This window comes from Strix uralensis, chromosome 3 (assembly GCF_047716275.1).
Source record: "Strix uralensis isolate ZFMK-TIS-50842 chromosome 3, bStrUra1, whole genome shotgun sequence".
NCBI classification, from domain to species: Eukaryota; Metazoa; Chordata; class Aves; order Strigiformes; family Strigidae; genus Strix; species Strix uralensis.
In genome coordinates, this window is record NC_133974.1 from 47,260,392 (window position 1) to 47,277,735 (window position 17,344).

The following is a 17,344-nucleotide window of genomic DNA, read 5'->3' on the forward strand; positions in this document are numbered from 1 at the left end:
AAGACAGATACTCATGTGCAGAGTAATGGAAGCTCTTACCTTAATAACAACAGCATGAGCAGGAAGATTGACACCCCAGGCGAGCGTAGCTGTACAAACTAGGACTTTGATATGTCCATTAGAAAACAAGTTCTCCACCAAACTTCTGTCTTGCCGCAACATTCCTGCATGATGAATACTAAATCCATCTGGAAACAGCTCACGTACCTGCTTATTTCTGGATCTCTGTACCTAGAATGGACAAGCATAAAAATTGAATTCATTTCTAATTATAGTACAAGAAGCACTGTGTTAAAAAAAATTAGGGGAAAAAAATTGAGTATTATTATGAGTCATATGAAGAAGTATTTCTATTAACATCAAACTTTTTATCAACCCCAATGTCATGATTTTCTATAAATGAGTTTAACTTCTAGTCTTACTTTCCAAAGAATACAGTTAATTGTTTAAAAGAATACTTTTATAAAAATATTCCTTCACTTAAACAGAGATCCAAATTTACTGATAACCAACATGAACGCTGAAACCAAGAACTCACATATTGCTTTGACTTAAAAGCAACTCTCTCAGGCTATGCAGGCAGCTAGAACAGGCTTAAGGCAGCAGGCCACACACTATACTTAACATTAAGGAGGGGATACCTTTTTCCCACCACCAGCCATTAACATTAAGGAGGGGATACCCTTTCTCACCACCATCAGCTCAGCACAGGTGGATTAATAAATTCACAGTACGGAATCAAATTGTTCATCTACCTCTCATTTTGACCTTCCCCATGTGTATGAGGCTGGGATTTCAGTTTGCAAAACCTCAGGTTCTCCAGCCTCCCACTGTGTACTAGGTCCATAAGTATGTCTAAAGCTAGTGGGTACTAGCTTTATCATGCCTCACCTAAACTGAATATTGACTCAAAGTTAAGAAAAACTAATGAATTTCCCTTCCAAACAATAAACTCTGAAACTCCAATTGCTTTGGAGTGTGTCTTCCAGAAGCAACAGGAAAGGAAAAAAGAAACCCAACCACTTAAAGAAGAAACCCAAACCACCAGAGTTCATGCCATTTTAGCCCAATGGGAACAGTTGTCTTTGTGTTCAGAAACAAGGCTTTGGGCTAAAGCTCAAGTATCACAAAGAGTACAGCTCTTTCATTACAGTTAAGATGACAGGAGGAAAGGCACAGTAACCCTGTTGTAAACTGGAATAAAGGACCTTCAACTAAGCTTATATGAGCTTAAATGTAAGGTCAGAAAGCATGCCATATACAATCTCTTTACCCTTGCCCCTGGCTACTGGTTTCTCAGATCTTCATGTTTCAATGTCCCTGATTTGCCACGAACACCTCTGATTTTCCTCCCATCTCTTCTATATTCCTAACTGCTGCACTCACTGCCTTCCAAAATCGATTGCTGCTGAATATGACACCAGGAGGGTTGTGGTAATGACTCTAATCTTTCCCTAAAACAGATTTCTTTATTATCTTTGTCAGCAGAGAATCTATATTTTTCCATAGACCACAAGAGAGTTAAGTATTTTTTTACTATCACTGTATTTTCAGCCCTGTATATTATAATGAACTAATTCTACATCAAATTATTATTTTTTAAAATCTTCACATTTACTAGTATCTGACACACAGCCACTGCAAGTTGACTTAAGGGATACAGAGTGGGTAAAGCAAAGCAGAATGTGGTTCACAGTACTGGCATACTGCCAAACATTAACAATAAATCTCTGCAAACACAGAAATAAATAGGAAGATGGGAATGCAATTATAAAGGAGAACATCAAAAGAAAAATATTGTAGGAAAAACACATTTCTCAGCTTCACAATTATCCAGCTTCTCAGTGTCTGATCTTTCCTGCTTTAGCAGTAATTATTTACTATTCATTTAAAGGGAATCAAACTCAGCTTTTAACTACACATGATTTTTTTGGCAAATTTAATTAACTGCCGTGGTGCTTAAAAATGAGTAAGTAAGAAATTGAGAAAGTGGCAGTGCAGTTCATAAAGCTTATTCTTTATGAGCTAGCAAATGGAAACAAGTATTTCATAAAGAACACAAATGCACCAAGGTTTGCATTTATAGTTTATCAACAACAAATCTCACAGAAGTCAGGCATAGGGAAAATTCACTTCAGCTGCAAATCTGAGAATAATTGTGACACAGAAATTTGGATTGATCTTGATTACATTCAGAACATGGTGTAAGCATTTAACAATGTAATTAGCTTTTGTCTTAAAGCAAATCTTCCCATGTGATAAGACAACCACCAGAAATGTCACTCTTTTAGTAGAGCTTGTTGTATTTGTGTTACATGACTATTTTACAGGTATTAACTACTTTTCAAAAAGCACAATTATTCAATATCAAAAAATATACTTTAAATATTATAATCTGTAGGTGGAAAAGCCAAATCTTGTTCTCAAATCTCCACAGTTTAAGAATTACATACCTTTGCTTGTAGCCTGCTTATGTCGTCTAATATGATTGGAAGACAGGGCAACTTACTAATTGGAAACTCAGAAGAGTAAAATCTTGTACTACATATGGAAGGAAACTGTATTTGTTCACAGTTTTAGGAACTACAATTTCACCCATTAGAGAAAGGAACTTGTGAATATAGGAAAAAGGAGGAGGAAGGGGAACAGTTTGTGACAGAAAACACATTAAGATATGGCAGTGCTAGTCTGACTATAATTAATCTTAAACTTACAAGTTTAAGATTAATCAACCATTTAAAAATATATAGGTAAACCTAAATGTATCCATATAGTTGCATTTAGAAAGAATATCCACACACTTCTAAAATCTACCACACTCTAAAAATCTTTGAAATATTTAATATTCACAGGTTTTGTCTGTTCATTTACTGAATCCCTGAAGTGCTAGACTTTCAGGTTACACAGTAACAAGTTTAGAGATGCATTAAATACATTTCTTCCAACACAGAAGATGATGAACTTTTAAAATGAAAAACTCACAGCCCACTTTGACATAGGAAAAAAGCAAATGCTAAGCAAATCAAATCACTAACTATCCTGGATGATTCCATTAACTGCACAGAAATTGAATTAATTTTCTTTCCATAAATTTGTGGGCATTTTAAATTACAAAGATACATGTCAAGTTAGTTCAAGAACAATGAAGTAACCCAATTTTATAAAGTTACACTTGAGACGATAAAATAAAAAAATAAATTCCATATCTCAGTGATGGCTTGGAAGACTGCTCACACAGCATATCCTTTAATGGCAACATATTTGCAAGCAAACGCTCTAAGCTGTTGTGCCAATGAATTGCATGGTTATTCTATTAAATCTGGATTTTAATGGTTGCAAAGACAAAACCAACAACTACTAAATAAGGGAAGAGAAACTATAAAAAGTTATACTACTCCCATCTTGTTCTATTACAGACTAAAAGGTTTTGCTTAAAATTTATACGAAATGTTACTAAGTGCCTCAGGTGTACGGAGAAGTTGTTATTATGAGGTCTGGCACTGGTCTCCTGATTAGAATTGATTTTCTTTCCCCTCCCTTATTGCTCAAGAGGGCTGTAGATTTATGACCTTTGCTTAAATGTGTGTGTGCATCTAAACCAGTATGTATTAAATAAATTCCTAGTTTAGCTTGCTGCCACCTGTATTTCTCCTTTAAATGTCTTGAATTTCATGCAGTTCTTGATTAAGACACATTAAAAACATCACAGACATAGAAAAATGTCCTGCTTAATTTTAATGAGAAGTGAGGCATACATAGCAGAAAAAAAGTTTTAATCAAGCTTTAGGGTATTTCAGCTAAATCCTTAAAAAAGGTAATGCCCTTCCTTACCCTTTTCTTGTATCTGCTATCACAAAGGTATCATCATTCATAAAGACCATAAGCTTCATGCTTTTTGTCTGAACTACCAATACTATGTGAATCAAAGCATGAAATTTTTAATAGGCTTTTAGATTGTTTTTAGATAAAATAAGAAAAAAGTAAGTAAAAAAGAGTAATAAAGCTCGATTATGAGAAGCAGCTGTCAATAAATTACTTCTTTATAAGTGAAACACCAATTTATGTCTTTTCTTTAATCTCCAATTGCTATACTCATCTAGGACAGACTAAGTAGATGACCACTACTTGGTAAGATCAGACTTTTTTTTCCTTTCTGTAAATCACTTATTTTTCCTTTCTGCTTTCTCATTTTGAAGATAGTTTGCAACTTTGAATTTTGGTGTTTTTTCCCGCTAATAACACAGTTTTTACTACAATGCATTTCCTTCCAGAAATGGCACAGGCTATTCTAGTATTTTTCTCACTATCACCTTACTATAGCAAAACTTCATGCTTGTGACCATAAAACTCAATCATTGTAATTTCCTTTCTGTGGAGTTCACAACAGGGCAGCACTTGCAGTTTGTTCAGAATGGACCATCATATTTGTTCACTGGTTTGAGCAATTCTGAGCAATTTATTCCCATCCTTCATTCTCTGCACTGTCCTGACACCCTGCAAAGTACTGGTTCTTAATTCTGAGGCTTCATTAGCTTCACTTGATAAGTGTCAGTGCTCAGATAGCACAGATATCACAGACACCTAAACCAAGCAAAGGTATCTTTTGCTGCAGCCTTCAATGAAGGGTAGTTTTAATTAGTACTGCTACTGTGTGATGAATACAATTCAATTATTTTAAAATTTTTAACTTTCCTGAAGACATCCAAAAGTGTAATTCTTAGGTTGACCTTCTGAATTGTTTTAAGTTCCAATAAGACAAAAGCCTCCCCTGCCTCATTCATATTAATGATACTGCTGAATCTGCTCTGCTGGCTCATTTAAAGAATACTGATTGTCTTTCAAAACTTATGAGATCAAGGTAAGATGGGAGAAGTCTTCATCCATTCAGGAAGTAAAGGGCAGCTGAGAACGCAGAATGAAAAAAAGGAAGTTGAAGAGTCCATCAGTGGGCTTATTCCTGCTCCTTAAATACAAAAAATTAACATGATTTCAGTATGTATGAGGACCAAGAGAAATAGAAAGAAATGATCAAAAGATTGCACGATCATTCACCATTTTTTCTCTTCAGAATTTACTACATACATATTGCATATTAATTAATCTATAACATAAGTTTTATTCTTTTATTCACAACTGCTGTTTACAAGGAGAGATCAAAACTTAGATAGTGCCAATAAAACCATGAGAAGGGATTTTTAAATATGAAGTCAAAATATAGTAATCTCTTGTTACAGAAAAAAAACCTCATGAGACTCCTTAATATGCACAGTTAGAGCAAACATATGAAATCTGGAGAAAGTATTAAACCATGAAGATGAGCAGTAACACTACCTGACAGTTTAGGAAAGTGAACATGAAGAAATACAGATTGGAGTCTAAAGGGAGAAAAAAGGAATGCATTTGAGCTACATTGATTTTACCTGAGAACTCTCCTTTTACGAATTAGAACTTTTATTTGTATTATTCAGCTTGTACTGTCTGCATAATAACTAAGGTATCAGCAGCTGTTTCTAGGACAAGGATGAAGTGGCATGTTACGTGGTAACAGTAAGATTAAATTATTATTTTATTATAGAAGCAAAGAATTAGAAAGAAATTTTCCCTGAAGGGTTTAAAAGTTGACTACATTTCTGTGATAAATATATATTAAACAATTGGTCCTTATCTTGTATTGCCTTTCATGCTGCTTGAGAAACATCATGAAATGGAAAATTATTAGTATTTACTAAACGCGTAGTAATACACTAAATCATATATAAACAACTTGTCATGAAGCTCTTCTGTAAAGTTATAAATCAGTCACTTTTTAAAAGATACTCAGCAGTTCAATACATTGGATTCAGGTAGTGCTTCTGTGTTGATATGCACTCACATTACTACCCTCGCTCCTTCCTGGGAACAGTAGCATTAGCTTCACTGTCTGTTCACCCTACAGCTGGTTCCTGCGAAGAACCCAAAGACTACCAAGAGCTCTCCTCAACCAAGATGCATGACCTAGCAGATTATTTCTGTATGGATACAGGCTGACCAATATGCTATTTTACTTAATAAGTATGCATGCTCATTCTCTACCTCTTCACTTTTTTAAGGTATCTAGCTATTAACTTTGTATAGCTATCCTGAAGTAATATCTCTGTCCAACACTTATTCTTTTACTGGGTTATAATTAGTGGGTACCTGGCAAGACAGTATTTGAAGAAGGTAATTCTAGCAAACAAATGTGAATCAGTTTGAATTTCTCCTGGAAGAGTCAATAACCTAATTGTCTCCCTCTGGAGATTTAAGTTCACTGTATTAAAGTTAGAATTGTTTAAACCTATGAGTTACTGATCTGATCAATTTACTGAAATCACCTCAGTAAGTTCTGTAAAGTGCTCCAAAAATACCTCTGAAGGAGAAAGAAAGGAGACTAGTGTGCTTTGCTTAAATGTCTTCCTGTATCAGTGTAAAGATAACAACTCTTTGAGTGCAATCACATCAGGAGCACATAATTAAAGACTAAATTTTGTACTACAGTATTATAACTGTTTTTCTTCCTCTGTGTGTGTATGCAGACTTCTATTGATTTAGAGTTGTTTCCTGTTAATTTGTAATTTAGAAATACTCATTTAGAATAGGAATCTATCTGTCCTTAGTCCTCAGTAGTCCACAGACAATTTTTTCAGTTGTTGCACTAAAAGCAATTCTCTTTACATGCACACATAATTTTCTGCAGGGCAGAGCTAGCTTCAGTGAAAGTTTAAAAAATATTTCAGGTCTATATAACATACTGGGTTTCTGTAGTTGCTAAAACACAGAGTCACTGCAGAGTGAAATATCAGAGAATTCAGTTTTAATGTATTTAAACCACAATTATAAAAACTGTATGAAAAGAAGGGAGGAGAATTTTAGACAATTAGGAACAACTACCAAGCAGCCTATCCAAGTTATGACTGTCTTGTTCTAACATAGTTGTACTTTTTTATTCAAGTGAAATAATGGCCTCTTCAAAGCCATACAATTTTCTTTGTGTATGACTAGTAGTCTTGAGATACGGTTAGATGATACTTATATTTTAGTACATTCTTTTACTTATCTTTATTATTTAGACTTAGTTGTTTACTTTTCAGCCCAGGTTGCTAACTATTCTACTTTTTATAGGATCAGTGCTTGTAGATGTTCTTTGAAGAAAAAACTTGGGAAGCTGTTGCTCCCTTTAAAGGAAAATGAATTCTGTAAATATGGACCAAAAAGACTTGTCTGCTCTCAAAAGTGAAGAGTGAAAACTTTTAATTTTTCTGCTAATAAAGAAAATACAAATTATTGCTGGAACACTGCTTACACAGTAGTGGTAACTGTTGGGAATTTGAAATCTGGCAATTCAATGATACCCTGATGTACTCTGCATATGACAGATAATACTGTGATTTTTCAAAATAATGCAGGTTTAAAACGTACTTTGCAATTGTGCAAACAGGAACATTATTCCTTACGTCTTTGTGCTCCAATCAGAGAATAGTTTTAAAAAAAATTCTATGAATTATCCTTTTCTTCTCTTTTTGATTCACATGGAAAGGAGGTGTAAGGCAGAATTTCTGGCACATGTTTCTATTGCCCTGGCCTTACCACACATCATAACCTATTTATTGCACAAGACTGTGTTTCATCCAGTTGGCACATTAGGGAGTGATGACTACCAGTTAAAGAATGGATTGGTATGGTGTCCAGAAATGTCTTGCCTTATTCAGTGTGCTCTTTTTACAGTACACTATGTTACATCATAACAGTCCCATTTTTTTTTTTACCTGGAAAGTTACATGGTACATAGAGAATGAAATAGATTCTATGTGAGGAGGAAGAATAGTAATCAGATTAAAAACCTTGAGCAATAGGTAAACATTTAATTTAATCTTTGATTCCTCGGTTCTATAGTCTATAATGCAAAAGATAAAAGTGTTTAGACCTCACTAATGATAGAAACGAAGAAAATTTAGTATTGCTAAAATGTTACATTTTTGAGCCAGCCAGGTAAGCCAAGAATGAAAGAATCACGAATGAAAGTCTGACCATGCACAAATGATGGATTTGCAACAAGTCACTATGGATTTAGCCATAGTTTCAAATTACCTCACTTAATGCCTAGCTGTTATAAAGCGAAAAAAGGAACTATTTGTATAGATAATACACTACCTCAACTTGAGCCAGAATTTTATAACATGGGCCAAAGTAACCTAACATTTCACTTCAAGACAGACTGCGGTGCCTGTCTTACAACTTGAATGAATTACTGATTCTCAGATAAAAGAGTTTAAGAACTTTGAAAAATATTTCTTCTGTGAAAACACACATGGAAAACAGCACTAGGTTTAGACAGAAAGGAAGCGTTTGCTCTAATGACCCAGTTTAAGCTGCACCACTGAGTGAAAACGCAGTAAAAATAATTTTCATATATTGTACAATGATAAGCATCTTTCTATTGTCTATAACAAATGCAGTAAAAATTATATATAGAGACATTTTTGTACTGCTTCATTATGATGAAAATCTGGACTTCACAGTGAACAGAAATCTGTGCCTAAATAATCTCAAATCTTAATAAAAGAAGTGTCAAAGCATTTAAGTTTAGCAATAACATGAAAATGCACATCAATTAAGATTGAATTAATTGCATAACATCACAATTTTCAAATGCATGCAAAATCATGTAAAGCTCTTTTTCTTTCTCATCAATTTAAACCATTCTCTCTCTGGGAACAGATATATGAAACATGTAAAGTACAGCAAGGTATCTGTTCTTCTCCAGCGCTTCAGACAGGAAGTCCTGTCATCATATTTGTTAACGACTTGGAGTACACAGATGAAAAAGTCATCAATCTCAGTCTGTTTTGCTGACAGCAGAAGTTTTCAGTATGCTGTTAGAAAACTAGCCAGTAGGGAAGATATACAGCACAAAAAGAAATTGAAGGAGACAGTTTGATGATATGCGAGGGTAGCACTGCAACAGCAAGGATGAATTTGTCACCTGGGATATGGAGAAGGCTGAGGTACTCAAAGACTTTTTTATCTCAGTCTTCACCAGCAAGGGAACCAGCCGCTCTGCCCAAGACGCAGAAGGCAAAGGTGGGGACCGGGAAAATGAAGAACTGCCCGCTGTAGTAGATCAGGTTTGAGAACATCTAAGGAACCTGAAGGTGCACAAGTCCATGGGACCTGATGAGATGCATCCGTGGGTCCTGAGGGAACTGGCGGCTGAAGTGGCCACTATCTATCGTATTTGGGAAGTCATGGCAATCCAATGCAGTTCCTGCTAAACTGGAAAAGGGAAACATAACCTCAATTTTTTAAAAGGGAAATAAGGAGGACCTGGGGAAGTACAGGCCAGTCAGTCTCACCTCTGGGCCCAGCAAGATCATGGAGTGGATCCTCCTGGAAAATATACTAGGACACATGGAAAATAAGGAGGTGACTGGTGACAGCCAACATGTCTTTGCTAAGGGCAAATCATGCCCGATGAATCTGATGGCTGTCTATGACTGGGTTAAAGTGCTGGTAGATAAGGGAAGAGCAACTGATGTCATCTACCTGGACTTGTGCAAAGCATCTGACGTGGTCCCACATGACATCCTTGTCTCTAAACTGGAGAGACATGGATTTGATGAATGGACCACTCAGTGGATAAGGAATTGGCTGGATGGTCGCACTCAAAGAGCTGCGGTCAATGGCTTGATATCCAAGGGGAGAGCGGTGACGAGTAACGTTCCTCTGGGGTCGGTGTTGGGACCAGTGCTGTTTAACATCTTTGTTGGTGACATGGACAGTGGGATTGAGTGCACCCTCTACAAGTTTGCCAACAACACCAAGCTGTGTGGTGCGGTCGACACACTGGAGGGAAGGGATGTCATCCAGAGGGACCTGGACACGCTTCAGAGCTGGGCCCATGAAACTTCATGAAGTTCAACTAAGCCAAGTGCAAGGTCCGGCACGTGGGTTGAGGCAATCCCAAGCACAAATACAGGCTGGGCAATGAGTGGATTGAGAGCAGCCCTGCCAAAAAGGACTTGGGGGTACTAGTGGATGGAAAATCATGAGCCAGCAATCTGCACTCACAGTCCAGAAAGCCAACCATATCCTGGGCTGCATCAAGAGAAGTGTGACCAGCAGGTCAAGGGAGGTGATTCTCCCCCTCTACTCTGCTCTGGTGAGACCCCGCCTGGAGTCCTGTGTCTAGCTCTGGGGCCCCCAATGTAAGAAAGACATGGACCTGCTTGAGTGGGTCCAGAGGAGGCCACAAAGATGATCGGGGGGCTGGAGCACCTCCCTTATGAAGACTGGCTGAGAGAGTTGGGGTTGTTGAGCCTGGAGAAGAGAAGGCTCCGGGGAGACCTTATAGCGGCCTTTCAGTGCATAAAGGGGGCCTACAGGAAAGATGGGAAGGGACTCTTTATCAGGGGTTGTAGTGATAGGATGAGGGGTAACGGTTTTAAACTGAAAGAGGGTAGATTTAAATTAGATAGAAGGAAGAAATTCTTTACTGTGAGGGTGGTGAGACACTGGAACAGGTTGCCCAGAGAAGTGGTGCATGCCCCCTCCCTGAAAGTGTTCAAGACCAAGTTGCATGGGGCGCTGAGCAACCTGATCTAGCAAAGGTGTCCCTGCCCATGGCAGGAGGGTTGGAACTAGACGATCTTTAAGATCCCTTCCAAACCAAACCATTCCATGATTCTATGATAATTTGTACTGGTTTCAGTTTGAATACTGACATCCTCTGGAGACCTGTTGCTGTGATTAACCGTGCAAAGATTTCACTATTTCTGCTTCAATGGGAAACTGGTTTCTATAAAACCATTTGTTATATTTGAGAACTCCTCCTTTGCTTTGCAATTCTCAAAACTGCCACTCTGGTGAGCTGTGACAACACTGGAAGCCTTTTTACTCCGAGACAATGAAAGCAGAAAGTGTTTTCAAGATATTTTGAATACAGCTGCACCTTACTATACACATATCACCATGATTTTTAGTGCAACATCGCCTCAAATGCTATGCTGAGATATTAACCCTGTAAGAAAAAAACTCACTTGTGAATATTAGACGTATTTCTCATTTGATAATTAACCCATAACAGTCCACTACAACTTCACAACTATGCAAAGTGACAGACTGAGGATTGTTCAGAAGAATGGAATTTCTCTTACAAGTTTTATAGGTAATTGGAAATGTGTAGTATGAATTAAGTTTATAGGGTTTTTCAAACAGTTTTAGACTGGCATCAGTATGTAGGACCATGAAAAGCTGAAACTTATCTTAAAACAGGAAAATAATTAGGTATTAAATGTCTTTTGATTTTGTATTGTGGCTTCATTTCTTCACTTTGCTAGCTTCTGCCCTACAGCATGGAAGAAATAACAATACTAAGCAGACATGATAAAACAAATTGCAAGTGACTAAAAGCGGTACAAATTCCTATACTAAAACCCATCAAAATTATACTCACCACTCAATAAGTAACTTGAACTATGTAACCCGAACTTTAACAAGAAAAAAAGATACCCAAACTAGAACATCAGACCATGTGCAGCACCATAAAAATCAGTTCTTTCACTCATACCGGTGTAATACAAAGACCCATAAGAAAATTCATGATGTAATTAGGGTCACATAAAGTTTTCTTTAATTTGTATGCTAATAATATTAAATAAATCTCAGAACTAAAGACATTGTATTTCTCCTGTGTCTGCTATTTTAAAAGAATTTCAAGGATTTCTTAGTAACACTTTGTAGTTCAGTGTCACCAAATGTTAAACTTTACAAGACAAGCACTTAGAGAAATCTCCAAAGGATATGAAAAATTATAGATGTTTATATACTTTCATATTGCAATGTTCATATAGGATCATACGATTCATTATAATAAGTGATAATTATTTACTTTATCTGATAAAGTAACACAAAAAAACCTCTTAAGAAACCAATAGACCTTTAAGTGGTGGGACAAGTGAAACCTGGTTTCCTATGAATTTTATATTCCTTGTGCCCCTGTCCCAACTGAAATGCATGCCCCGTCAGATTTCCATAACCTCATCTCTCCCAGAATTATCTCCTTGCCTTACTGTTTCATAAATTTTTCTACTGTACCCTCAGAACAAAAAAAGAAATCTTAGAAATTACATCTGTAAGACGCTGATTATTAGCACTGCCATCTGATTATTACCAACACCTTTGACAACTGTGTTGTCTTTTTTGTTAGTCTTATCCTAAATTACTAGCAGGTTGCTCTCAAGTTCTGCAACCTCAGTGCAGAACTGTGAAGCCTGTGGACTATTAAACATCGTTCAAAGTCAGTGTCAAAGGTAGAATGATGTCTTCACACACGTAAAAGGGCACAAAAGTAGCAACTAATAAGTGATGAAACAAGAAGGTTTATATTACTATGCTCTTTTGGCCAGTAGGCCTGGGAATTTAGAGATGATTGTCAGTTAAACTCGAGGCAACTATTAGACTTGCTGCCAGTGGAAACCACCTGATGCAAGAAAGCAGCATGGTGCAGTCACCTCCATAAAGCTCAATTTTACAGCCAGATCCTGTTCAAATGTAGGGCATTTTCCCACAGATCTCTCCTAAATTATGAGATCCCTTCTAGTTTTAAACTCTATCTACTGAAAAAAAAAAGTTTTATTACTCCCCTCTCTTCCAAAAAAAAAAAAAAAATCCCCTCAAATCCGGCTTTTATAATCCCAATATTTTATGTCACTTACTAACATTATGTTTTGTACTTCATGGAGCCTGCAAGATAATTGCTTTATAAAGTTGAAAAATCACATAGAGATGAAGACAATTATGTATAATTAAATTTGGCTTTGAAAGACTGTTTTCTACATCTACAGTTCTTTAAGCACATACCTAGCACATATACCTCTTCTCCAAGGCTGGTATTTTGAGCAAAGGATGACTTCTTTTCTTGTGCAAGTAGTTTTTATAATATATTTACAGAGATTTGAGAAAAAAAAAAATTGCATTGATGTTAATTCATCAATCTGCTTTGTCTGGGGTTTGTAAACTAGATTAGAAAACCTCTGACAAAACTGAGGAGCTTGCTATTAAGCTATTGTAATTCATATACCGGTATTTTAAAGCAGGCTAAACAGTTTCTTCAGCAGTCTAACTTTAAATGTCTTAGTCACATAGCAGATATATCTCAGAAAAAATTTAAAAAAATATCTCACATATCAAAGATACCACGGAGACTAAATTACCTTGGTACGGGAAGAAGTAAGGAGATTGTTACTTTCTCACCCAATGCAGCACATAGCAGCACAAAACAGTGAGAGATGCTGTGCTGCTTCCACAGTCCCTCTCCAACCCTGATTAATTTCCATTTTTCATAGTCTGTTTACTTATCATGCATACATTAGTGCTAATGACTGTTCAAAAATGTTAGATGCCGTACTGTGAGCTTCATTTTCTTTAATCTTTTAATTATAATAACAGTCTTTCTTCTGTACAATTAACAGTCGTATCTGTTCAAATCGTTACATTCTTCATGCCTTTCCTCTCCATAAAAATGTTTTTAATCTCACAACTCTGCCTTCTTTTAAGAGCAGCCTAATCTCAAAAGGCTTTGCAAAATTCTTTACTTAAAAGCTGAACCTATATCTGTAATGCTGCACTTGTTGGGGTGTTAGGACTCTAGGAGGAAAGCAAATAGTAAACAATGCCAACACTTGCCTTAAAATCAGTATGTCTATATAATTCACCACTTGAAGTAATAGCATTTTAAAACCAAGGAGCTTTATACTGTTTTAAATGACAAAAATAACTGTAGTTGAAGTAAAAACATATAAAAATAAAAAAAGCTTTTTCTCTAAGACTGAAAGCTAATACTATCTACATAAAATAGTTTTATAACTAACACCGCAATCACTTTCAAGACATATTAATAGCTCTTCTATATAAAGCGAAACTTCATGTGACTGTACAGAACTGAACCACATACCATGGTTCAGTGCTAAGGCAAGTATCCTGGTTGGGGAGTTTTGTAACATCCACATATTACAGCGTTATCACCAGGGTATCAGTTTTCAGTGGTTTCAAGATGGTAATACTGAATTATGAATTAAAATCAGAATAAAAGGAGTCTTTGACTCTCGCAATCTGTACAAACTTTAAATTAGATTCAGTGTGACAGATATTTTAATAACTTTTACTGTTTTGCTTGATTTTCTCACTATGCACTTTGAAAGCTAACATCAGATATACTGTATATAAAATTAATGTAAACAACATAATGTATAAATAATAAATAATATAAAATATATTGCAAAGCAAACTTGATCATATCATCACTCATCTTCAGAAACTGATTTACACTTCTAAGAATATTTTACTTTGCAAATTCCAATCTAAACATCTGAAGGTATTCAACAAAAATATTTCCTTCTGTTAATTTTGTATTTGGATTTCAGCTAATTTTTAAATTGATTTTTTGAGCTCCAGATATGGAATTGCCAATTATCTTGTCACAGAAATTTTGCACAGAATGGAAACACAGAGGCTATGCTTACCTATAACACTGGTGTTATCTCTACTTATCCCCAGTGACCACTCACTACAGGAAAACCTACTGAGCCTATTTTCTGTGATAATATCAGACAGCCTTTCTGATCAGATTTCTGGAAACAGACTGATGACTTATAATTCTTGGCATAGCCTTTTCAATCTTGAGATCAACCTAGAAGAGATTTCCTTTTATATTTCTTTTTTGAGAAGGCATCACTTCAGATAACTAGATAGTTCCATCACACTTGTTTAATCTGCACACTGCTAAAACTGATAAGAGGGCCAGCTAACGCTGTCTGATGCACCAAAATATCCCTAGAAAGCAAAGTAACTACCTGACCATTTGAGACTGGCCATTTTGCCAGCAGCTTCATATGGCTGCATTTGGTTTGAGATTAAAACACTGCAGATGTCTACGTGCAGATCTGCACAACTGCAGTAGGAGTCTGAGCATCCTTCCCCGTCAATGGGCACCAGGCATCAGGGCTTCTGCAGCGTTCCTGCACCTTGACCGCCCCATGTCTGTTCATGGTTGAGCTCGAGCATCCTCTTGGCTCCATTGCCTGAAATGCACTGAACTCCACCAACTACAACAGGAGCTCAGACACATCATGCATTTGTAGTTACGATGTGCAGTCTTCTCAAATCTGTGTGCTATAATCTCAGCCTGAAAAGTATTCCACTGGCAATTTTCAGAGTTAGACTAATGAACAAGAATTATCCTGGAAAGAATTAAAGACAAAACAGACCCTCAAATACTTTCCGTTGCAACAGATTTCTATTGTAACTGACTCAGGTGGCATTGTCTCATCGCTCCCAGATGGTACATATCAATAATAACTCTTAATTATCACTCACTATTCCTAGTAAATTGGAATTTGCATTATCTGTCTTCACACTAATCCCTACTTATTCTGACACCGAATACCTCCTAGCACAGAGAAACTGAAGAAACAATTGAAAAGTTAATGGCCCTATAAAGGAAAATTAATCAGATCATCCAATGGTTTTAAATGCCTGAACATAACAGAACTAAAGAACATCATAGTAAAAATAGGAATGGAGACTTTACATCCTTTCTATTGGTGACAATGACAATCAGGGGACATTACTTATCATAAATTCATTCTGTAGTTATTAGAAACCCTAAATGTAATTATGCACCTTTCTGTAAAATATTCCATTCCCTTAGCCCTTTCTTTGCCACGGTCATCACCACACTTAATACAGGTCATAGTGCTGCAAGTATGACAAGAAACAGTTTTCTCCAATGTGACAAAGTTGATAAGAACATACTATAACTGAAGTGTTCCCAAATTTGTTGTCAGACAAAGAATGGGATTAAATACGTAGTTAATCGCAATTTTCCCCTAACAAGAAAAAGGATAGCAGATGTTAACTGATTTTTTTTTTATTTGTGCAAATTTCTATAGTTATTGGTTTATTTTTCAGTTTGAGAGTAAAATTCAAGAGTTTTGTTTGATGGAATGAGTTGCTTGTGAAACCCCGAAGTTGTCTGAGAGTCCTCACTACAAATTCAGCCATAGAGAAAAAAACTTTTCCACTAATATCAGATGCAAGTATGAACTTTATGGGAACTCCCACCCCTACCCCCTCAAAATCCCAAAAGAAAATGCTTGTTAGAGTACTGGTACTGCTTAAACCTCCGTCTTTACACACAGCATATACTTTTGTGGTGGTTTGACCCTGGCTAAACGCCTGGTACCCACCAAGCCGCTCTATCACTTCCCCCCCCTTCTCCTTTTTTTCTCCACAGGGCAAAGAGGGGAAAGAAAATAAGATAGGAAAAAAATAAAAACAACCCTTGTGGGTAAAACAAAAGCAGTTTTGATATAAGCAAAGCGAAGCAAAAGTCCGCGCGCGGAAGTAGAAAAAAGAAAACAGATTTATTCTCTACTTCCCATGAACAGGTGATGTCGGGCCTTCTCAGGAAGCAGGGCTCCGATACGCGTAGTGGTTGCCTCGGAGGACCAAGGGTGACCCCACCCCCTTCCTCCTTTTTCCCAGCTTTATACTCAAGCAGACGTCATATGGTATGGAATATCCCTTTGGTCAGTTTGGGTCAGCTGTCCTGGTTGTGTCCCCTCCTAAGATCTTGCCCACCCTGTCCCACTGGGGGGGGAAATGTCAGAAAGAGCCTTGGTGCTGTGTAAGCACTACTCAGCAGTAGCCACAACACCAGTGTGCTATCAACACCCTGCCAGCTCCCAACATAAAACACAGCACCATGAGGGCTGCTATAGGGGAAAACCAATTCCGGCGCAGCCAGACCCGGTACAACTTTATATTACAGAGCTGAAAATTGAATTCAGGAAAATCTAGATTGCTACTTTAATTGATGACTTCCTGTATTTACATCAGCCCTTTTATAGTCACAATAAATTTTGACGTCTCTCCTCCATAAAAAGACAGACATTCATAAAGCTATTTTGCGAAGCTGTGTTCAAGAGTAATCAATTCATCCTCATGCATTTTCTCCAACTAATTCCAGTTCTGACGCCCAAAACTAATTTCATACACGTATTTCATAAGAGTAAATACAAACTTGAAAAATATAAATATTAACTGTTATTCCAGTAATCAAAACAATTATTGACATAGAAAAATATGTGCTTTAAACTGTCAAATTTTGTTAGCTTCCTAAAACATACACTGTTCAAAAATTTATATTTTTTTTAGCAACAGTGAACTTAGTCCATATTGTATTACAATACATGTACTTTGTACATATATATAGTTATACATTATAATTATTATACACGTCACTTACCTATCTTATGTTTTATACTAT

At 36.5% G+C, this 17,344-nt stretch overlaps 1 protein-coding gene across 4 annotated transcripts in view; it reads right to left on the bottom strand.

Annotated features, from left to right (window-relative positions):
• The window catches only part of ASCC3 (activating signal cointegrator 1 complex subunit 3), a 288,803-nt gene that overhangs the window by 106,349 nt on the left and 165,110 nt on the right, over positions 1-17,344 (bottom strand). For all 4 annotated transcript variants that reach the window (XM_074862160.1, XM_074862161.1, XM_074862162.1 and 1 more), the window contains one exon: positions 40-231. In XM_074862160.1, coding sequence (XP_074718261.1) covers positions 40-231 — 192 coding nt within the window. The remainder of the gene's footprint in view (positions 1-39; positions 232-17,344) is intronic.